The 8,659-nt window shown below is 46.6% G+C and overlaps 2 protein-coding genes across 4 annotated transcripts in view; both read right to left on the minus strand.

Moving 5' to 3' along the window:
* rassf3 (Ras association domain family member 3) overlaps positions 1-3,458 on the minus strand; it is a 17,235-nt gene extending 13,777 nt beyond the window's left edge. Inside the window, exon 1 of one of the 2 annotated variants that reach the window (XM_019897563.1) lies at positions 2,738-3,458. In XM_019897563.1, coding sequence (XP_019753122.1) covers positions 2,738-3,218 — 481 coding nt within the window. In that variant the 5' untranslated portion in view covers positions 3,219-3,458. Of the gene's footprint in view, positions 1-1,039; positions 1,104-2,737 lie in introns of those variants that run through there. The other variant, XM_019897564.1, reaches the window with a different exon arrangement.
* A 209-nt stretch (positions 3,459-3,667) lies between these two features.
* LOC109532630 (apoptosis facilitator Bcl-2-like protein 14) lies at positions 3,668-6,387 on the minus strand. 2 transcript variants are annotated; one of them, XM_019897574.1, is made up of 7 exons: positions 6,262-6,387; positions 5,315-5,669; positions 4,916-5,035; positions 4,638-4,714; positions 4,408-4,569; positions 4,170-4,283; positions 3,668-4,106 (listed from the first exon to the last, which is right to left on the minus strand). In XM_019897574.1, exons 2-7 carry the CDS (start codon positions 5,658-5,660, stop codon positions 4,065-4,067), a joined length of 861 nt encoding a protein of 286 aa, XP_019753133.1. In that variant the 5' UTR covers positions 5,661-5,669; positions 6,262-6,387; the 3' UTR covers positions 3,668-4,064. The 2 variants fall into 2 exon arrangements, with proteins under 2 accessions (XP_019753133.1, XP_019753132.1); XM_019897573.1 differs by having other exon boundaries at positions 4,638-4,717.
* Positions 6,388-8,659: the final 2,272 nt, after the last annotated feature.

Consider the following 8,659-nt stretch of genomic DNA (forward strand, 5'->3'; position numbering starts at 1 on the left):
GGGTAACGCGTGCAAATTGGGCGGCCACACTCCCTACCTGCTTTTGGCACCTGTCGTCCATCCGCGAGACTGCACAAGGCGCCACCCATTGCCCGCCTCCACCAACCAATCACGTCCTGGAGGTCGCTCGCCCGCTCGTTCGTTCGTTCCCAACCGTCTTTCTGCGTGATGGGTCCGGCCGCCACTGTCACGGCGCGCGTGCGCGCTCCCCGCTGTGCAGTTTTGCCGAGTGAGCAGTTTGCGAGGGGAGCGCTGAGTCATGCTTTCTGTGGCCTGGCCGACTGACGTCTCCTGTTATGACTGGCGGGCGTCCGTCGGATTTCACACACCAAAGAGCGGAGCTTTCGTCCGAGCGGAAGCGACCCCCCTTCTCTGCAATGTGGAGGCCATCGTTTTCATTTGGAGAGCTCTTGGGGTCAGTGGCAGAGCACACGGACAGGTTGAAAGGTCGCCGGCCATCAGCACTTCAACCGACCGAAACTCCAGCAAAATTTAAGCAACTTCTGGTCAAACCTGAGCAAAAGCTCTTGAAAATTTAGCCCCAGAAGACGTTTCACCTTAGCAAGAAGAAATTTGGCAGACGTGTCCATCGCAAGTGGACCCACCAAAAAAAGTCTCAAGAAGCCATGGCCAAAAACCAGGGTCAGTCTGCCACCTTGGTATGAAGCAAAACCTTTGGGCCTCTCTCTTTCGGGAATCGTTGCTGCCTAAAATTGTGCTTCAAAAAGTCAAGAGTCAGTTTCACTTAGTAACCAGAATTTTGGGGAGGCACGTCTACCACGAATAAGACCCACAAGAAAGTCTCAAGAAGCCAAAAAGCCACAGGAGGGCTGCCGTAAAACCACAGTTTTGCGAGATAATCCCCAAGGATCCCGGGGCTCAACCTGGAATAATTTTCCATTTAGCAACAAGAATTTTGGTCTGGGAATGTCTAACCCAAGCAGACCCAGCAAAAAAATCTCACGAAGCCATACCCCAAAAGACACAGGAAGTCAACCATGCATGTCGGTTGAGGGGCTCCTTGAAGATGGAAACTCACCAGAGTTGCGCCACAGCAAACTGACCTCCAGACGTCCCGAGCGCCTCATCGTGGCGGGAAAGCGCAAGAAAAAGCCTGATATTCTCCGGAGAGTTCTCCCAAAGTTTTTAACGACGCCCATCATGCTGCCCTGACGGAGGCTCCTCTGCGACGCCGTGTCAGCTTGGAGCAACCGCCACTGCCGTCCATGATTCCGGTGCGTGCGTGCGTGCGTGTCTCTCACAGTCGACAGCGGCACCGCCCACCCGATACACACGCACATGCCGACCCCCGTTTGTGAGGGTCAGCTGCTTCCCCTTGTTTGTTCAGCCATTGTGACACTTGGGCTCCACAAAACACACACCCGCACACCCACATGCACATATTGTGGGAGAGTTTCTCACCCGCACTCAAAATTCTACGTACCGGTGGACTGCGGGAACCCCGACGGAACTTAATCCCACAACGAAGAGCTTTAAGCTGTTTTAGTCCAATTTGAACCTCTTCAACTCACTTGCACAAACTAAATCCAAAACAAAGTCCAAAATATCAAACAAAAAACATGACTGAAGCTAAAACATAAGTGACTAAAACATGACTGAAAATAAACCTGACAGCAGCAAACAAACACACAAACATGACAGTAGCAAACAGCAACAATGACCCGATGACCCTTGGTACAAGGATGCAAAGATATAGCTCCGAAGCATTCTTTTTGTCCAAATGAGGCTTCTCAACTCACTTGAACATAGTTCCTTGGCAGGAAGATGCCACAAGATGGCATCAAAACAAAAGTTGCGTTTTTTTTTTTATTTATTTTTTTTTCTTAACTGAAACTTCTCAGTTGACTTTGGCATAGTCTCTTGGACCCAATACAAGAAAATGGTGCAACACTTCTTGCTACAGCCTGAGCACAAAAAACAAACAAAGTAAAGGGACAGGTTAAAAAAATCGGGAATGTTTCACAATCACCTCGAGCGTTTGTTAATAAGTGAGCAACTCGGGCCTACGTTGAGGCGCTCGCACAGAACCAAGAGTCACTTTTTTAAGGCAGTAAAAGGTCACGGTATGTAAACAAACTTGAGTCGGGTTCGAGGAATTTTTGGTCAGGCCGGCTTTCCTTTCGGACTGGAGCCGGTCGGCCCGCATGCCGACGGCATTCCAGGTGGCGCCGTCATCTTTCGATTCTCTTGTTGGTTGCAACTCATCTTTGGGGAAATTCGTTTCCAGGTCGGTGACGGAAGAGTGGAAAGAAAAACGTCATCCTGCTGTGGTTATGTCATTAAGTTTGACATTTATAGTTCAAATAAAAATAATTGACATTTAACCCTTGCGGCCTATTTTTTTTCCAGGTTGGTCAAAATCATTTTGGGCCACGAACAAGTTGAGATTTCATTTCATTTTTTATTTTGCTTATTGACTGCATAGTTTAACGAACATCCATCTTTGTCGTGAGCCTGAAATAGTTATCCAATATTTTAATTTATTTTTAAGAATTTCATTCTATAAAAAAAAAAAAAACTTTTTCGTTTCATAGTTAATGAGCTTTCAAAAAATATTGATTGACCTTTCGCCAAAGGTGATTATAAGAGTCAAAAGGTACAATTTGACTTCAAGAGGAGTATTGCTCGGTTTAAAGAGCTGAAGGTTGTGAGAAAAACGCCCCGATTTTTTTTTGTTTGTTTGTTTGTTTGTTTCTCGGTACGTTTCATGACTGACCTGCACAGGTGAGTCCCTTCTGGAAGATGTATTTGCAGCACACGTCGCACCAGGTGCCCTCCCCGCCGGCTCCGAAGCTGTGGCCCTCCCCGGACTCCTCCTTCACCCGGGGGTCCCTTTCCCCGGGGGTGAAGATGGTCCTGACGTCGGGGGGTTTGAATCCTTTCTTCCGGCTGCGGGGAGGCCGCCCGGCGTGACCTTCCTCCCGCTCGCCGCCCCCCAGCTCCGGGCTCCGCGGGGCTCGGCCGCTCCAAGCCGCCTCCAGGCTCTCCAGACGGGGAGGCTGAGGGGACAGGTGCCGCCGGACCACTTTGACCATCGCGCCCTTGTTGCCCTTTGGCAAGCGCAGCCTGGCGCCCGGTGGCGGCGACGACGTGTCCTCCGGCGGTGCCGGCGCCGTTCGGTGGGCGTCAAGTCCGGGCAGCCGAAGGAGGTCGGCCGCGGGGACGTTCTTGCGAGCCCCGTGGTGGATCACCTTCATGGTCGCGGGCGGACGCAGGAATCGTGAAGCAGGCGTCTGGGTTTCCTCGGGTTTCCTGGTCGGCGAGCAGGTTGAGGGAGTCGGCGCGGCTCAGAACGAGTTGGATCTCATTTCACAGGCGGCCGCAACACGGCGGGCGCTTGAAAAAATGCTCACTTCAAGACAATCCTTTCAATTGAAGGCACGCGCTAACTTTTGGGAATTGGATGAATAAATAACTTCATTGGTGGAACTTCAGTTTACAATTCGGCATCTATCATGCCCACTCTTAAGTGTCTCATTTGGAGCATTTACGCAAAAAGTTGCATGCTGCCGCACGGTGCTGCCGTAATTCTTGTGACCACACGAGGGTGCTGTTTCGCAAGTCTTCAAATGACACCCTGCAGTGTTTATCCTGAAATACAAAATCATATCGCCACTTTAAACACAAACAAATCAGTCCGGACAGCTTCATATGGGGATTTTTTTAATGATGCTTTTCATTGCTCAGTGTACATTTGTTCTGACAAGCTAGTAAATCAGCATGCGTACCTGACACACGCTCCTTTGAAAATAGATAATTCCATTTTAGGCAAAAGTCACCACGCAGACAAAATTGTGTTTCTCATTTGATCCCAAAACATAGACCACACATCAAAAAGCTTTTGTGCACTTCAGGTTTATCCTGAAATGTAATCTCAAACTTTTCCCGAGTTGGGGCTGTTAGATGCCACGTCAAGCCGTGCAAAGTGCCCATCCAAAGAAGACAAGAAGCACTGGGGAATAAAATGTCCATCGAGTACGAGCGAAACATTGAGGCGCTGCTAACGGCGCGGAATCGGGCAGCACTGGCAAAGATTGCGGCCATCATTGGACGTCGTCGTCGTCATCATCGTCAAACGCCGCCTCCTGCAAATGAATCCATTTTATCAAGATTTATCAGACGTGCACGAGAAGTCAAGTGTGACTTACGTAACCGCCTTGCTGCTTGGCCCAGGAGGAGAAGTGATTCTGAAGGTAGGTGGCGCCATAGCCCAGCAGGCGGTTCATGGGCAGCGTGTTGGCGGCGGATAGACGACTCGTCACCTGTGGACAGCGACAAATTTTTCTGAATACACTTTCATAACAGCGAATCCTCATTTGTTTTGGGAGTCACGCTTGCAACAGGTAAAATCAGCAAGCGAGAGCGAGCGCGCACAAAAGTTTTTACCTCGCACGTGACTGCCATTTGAGTCTTGGGCGACGTCTGCGGTCCCGGCGCTTCGGGGTCAGCATTGAAGAGCCCCATCCTCTTCAGCAGCGTCTTCATCAACTTCTCAAAGAAGCCGTAGTTCCAGAAAAGCTGCGTGGACCTTAAAGCTTCCTTCAAATCCTGTGGGGTGTGAAAGCGGATGAAAACGCAGCAGAGTGGGAAAGGAGATTTTCAAGATGGAGACTCACCTTTGTCACCATCTCATCAAATTTGTCTCCACACTCCCTCAGCAGGACACCAATCAGCTTCTCCACGTTGGCGTCCTCTTCTGGTGACAAAACACAGATCGATTGATGTCACCCACTCACTGTTCTGATTGAGTTTTCTTTTTTTTTTGGGGGGGGGGGGTCTCTCACTAAAAAGCTTCCATTGGCAACTTTTCGGTTCGAAAAAGCAACCAGAGTCCTCGTGCAGATGACTCACGAACAGAAAACACAAGGAACCATCGTTGCCAAGCCCCGCTCACCATCATCCGGCGAATCGGTCTCCAGTTCCGGGGGTGCGAAGGGGATGTCGTCGGCAATCTCGGTCAGCCTGCTGGCCACCTCGTCCATCTCCTCTGACTCGTTCAACTCCACTGGAGAAACTTTGTACACGCACAATCCAATAAATGCTAAATCATGTTTTTCTTTGTCAATGATTTGTCCATGCTGGTTATACGAATGCGTTTGGTGCGAGAATAAAGAAAGAAAACTGAGGCAGACTCAATTGCGAAGAGCTAATTACATCTGTTTCTCGCTTTGTGTTTTGTCACAGTTTTGGTGGACTGACTGACACATTTTTACTGGCTGCCTCCCTGCCGCAGCCTCGTTTGCTGACTGTCACAAGAGGTGCACGTCTCAAATTAGGACGCTTGCTTCCTTACCGCTTCGAAAACCTTCTTCGAAAACGATGTTTTCAGCCTCGGACTCTTTTGGGCGTTTTGCTGTCTGGGGCTTGACGCATACCAAAATGCTCGGCAGAATTTTCCACTTTATCTTCTTCTTGGTCTTTGTCGGCGTGGTTTCTTCTTGGCTCCGGTCCGGAAGGGGACCGCCGTCCTTGACGGACAATTGGCTCCTCTTTTGCCGCAGCCGCTGTCTCTTCTTGGTGTATGCCATCAGGAGGCGAAACTCCAGCGTGTTTTGGAGGCTGTCTGCATCTGAGCTCGGCCCGCTGAGGTCATCGTGGTTGGCGAAGGGGTCGTGAATTTCAACGCGTCCGTTTGCCATGCTGCTTTGCTGCAAAGGAACGCAAAAGTAGCTTTGACACACAAGAAAGAAAAGATTCAGAGCATACAACAAGTGAACATCGATTTCGCAATCCATTCACCTCCAGAGTGAATTTCTTTCGTGTGTTGTCTCCCTCTTGTGGCGAGAGAGGCAATAACACGACTCGAGGTCATAAAACTCGCGTCTTGTGACTTTACCGAAACCACCAAATAATATATACGTCACCAATCAAGCGACAAAACAAATCAACGAACTGAATGTTTTCTGAGATGATGCGAAAAGATGCAATCGTCTGCGATACAATTAAGAATTTAGTTGAACCTAAACGACAGGCAACCCATTCAATCAACAAGAAACATTTCACTTTGAGACAAGATCATTTTTATCGTCAAGATGTTAGAATGGGGTTACAAAATAATGTTTAAAAAAAGAGATAAGGTTTCGGTATGAAACGTTCATTCATATGGCAACTCGTTGGAAAAGTTTTGACAAGTACGTGCGCAATCACGAGACGTCAGCAGTTATTATTAATAAATGCAGTGTTAATAAATAACGAAATAAATGCTCCATTCAATGGTTAAAAATGAAACGAATTACTCACAGAACACGGGGACCTTTTTGTCTTCTTAAAGCCTTCAAACAAGTCCAAACAAGACACCTTCCAATCGCCTCACTTCTTTCTGCCGCTCACTTCCGCTTTCGGTGATGCGTCACTCCAAAAGTGCCGTGCTTCTACGTCACTGAGCGTCACGACGGAGATCCCACCTGCCCTTCCTCACTTGAACGTAATTTCAAATGAATCATATTAGTGATGGGAATTTTTTTCTTTTCGGTGATCCGGTTTATTTGGATCGGCTCAGTGAAAAGAGCCGGCTCCTTTTGCCTCTCAACGGCTCTTTTAACTTTAGCTTTTCTTTGAAATATTTATGACAAATTTAGCATACATTTTGATTAAGGACTTGGTGAACTAAACATTGCACTCCACTGACGGCAAATAGCAACAATTATCAAGCAAAGAAATGGCTTTTTACTTATTTGATTGAACATTAAAAAAAGCTCCAAACAATAAAAAAGCAACTAAATGAAACTTCAACCAACAACAATCAAACATGCTGCGTCTTAACAAAAATAGTGAGTATTAACTGCAACAGCAGCAGCGAACAAAACAAACATAAGCTACTCCTTGCTTTATTTTAACAAACAAAAGCTACTACTTGCTTTATTTTAAATTTGCAGTCAACAAAACTAAAGACTTCAACTTGGACGGGCTGATCCGGCTCCTTCTCTCAGTAATTATTTTTCCAGTCTTTGAGAACACCCTCTCTGACGGGACAGATGTTGCTACAATGCACAATCTACTCTCCATTTCTTTGATCAAACGGGGGTAGACGGAAGCTCGGTATTTCCACCAGCTCAGTGGATCAGCTGCCCTTGAAATCTGTGGTTCTTCAAGATATGCCCTAATTTAGTTTTGTGTTTTTGCACGCTTGGCTAATACTGTAAATTAGATTCAGATTACTTGCCAAACGCCTTTGTGGTTTCCCGGACAGTAGGGGGCGATATGAACTAAAGACATTCAATTCACCAAGAAGAAGAAGTACAAGCACAAGAACGGAACCACATCCGGTTCAATTCGTAAGTTTTTCCGGTGTCCACAAGCTATGTTCTCAGTGAGTAATTTTAATATTATAAACTGACTTCGCCATTTATCTGTGAGTGTATTGATGTTGACGTTTGGGGAGCGTTATTACGACACGTTGCTCCTCTAATTTTGTTGTTGTGACTCACTAAGTCACTGGAAGTTATCGTAAAAAACAACGTCAGCAAAGGGGGCAGTTAGCTAGCACGCCGCCGACAAGTAGACCTCAGCTGTCAATCAATCAAAAGGCAATCTAGAAGAGCGTTTGACTTGAATGCTATTTTGTATGTTTTCCAGACCAAAGCTGCTATCAACAGTGGAAGTGTGATGGCTTCACGTCAGGGGGCAGATTTGTTTCAAAACTATTCACACAAATGCATCCGTGACTTTGTTCACTTGTTTTTCGAAATATATTTGTGATTTTCAAAAACTAAATCATACATTTCAAAGAATGTGTTGATAATATCCACAGATGTACTCGTAATTTTCACACGTGTTTTCGGGTCCTCAAATCCATTCACGATTTTCAAGTGGGTTTTTTTCGATGTGGCGTGTTCATTTCTCATGATTTTAAGATCCCATCTTCGTCCGCTAGGCGGCAGTGTTGCTGTCTGCAACTCACGGGAACGACCTCGACCTCCGATTTCGTTTCAAATTTGGAAATTCATGAAAGGAAAACGAACTTCTAATAATTTGTTGATTTAACACAACTCTGGAAACAAACACGACCGTAATTTGTTTCTCTCGAGCTTGTTTTACTTTGACACGAAGATGTACTTTTTCTCCCGTTGGTCCGCTGCTGTGACGCCGTAGAAGATGAATGAGGTAGAAGCACAATGTGAAGGTTCTCCGTGTCAAAGCTAAACAAGCTCGAGGGAAACAAACTACAGCCGAATTGTGTTTCCCGACTTCGATGCAACAAAGTAGGCATATCTCAATCGTTTTTCTTTTGTGGACGGTTGAACGATAAGAGCATTTTCAAGAGTTGAGCAGTTGATTGAAAGGAGGTTGCTCATTGGACTTGAGGTGTGGGGAGAGAGCTGCGAATGGATCGCTCAAACAGATGCATTGCGAGTGCGGGCATGTTTGGAAATGGACGAGTTGAAAGTAAAAGTCTGCCACTTTGCAAATAATGACTCAAAAAGAAACCACTTTTTTTTATAGACTAAAGAGTGTAACTTACAACTTTTGTTTTTTTTTCTCACTTTTTTATAGACTGAAGAGTGTAACTTACAACTTTTGTTTTTTTTCTCCCTGACCAGATTGAAGAGGCGACTGGGCCAAAGTCACAGCCGCCAGACTCTGAGGACATGCGGAAGGGACGCCAACCTGCATTTGGACACGTGTGAGTCCTGAGCTG

The sequence above is a fragment of the Hippocampus comes genome, unplaced genomic scaffold (assembly GCF_001891065.2).
Source record: "Hippocampus comes isolate QL1 unplaced genomic scaffold, H_comes_QL1_v1.1 scaffold81, whole genome shotgun sequence".
Classification (NCBI taxonomy): Eukaryota; Metazoa; Chordata; class Actinopteri; order Syngnathiformes; family Syngnathidae; genus Hippocampus; species Hippocampus comes.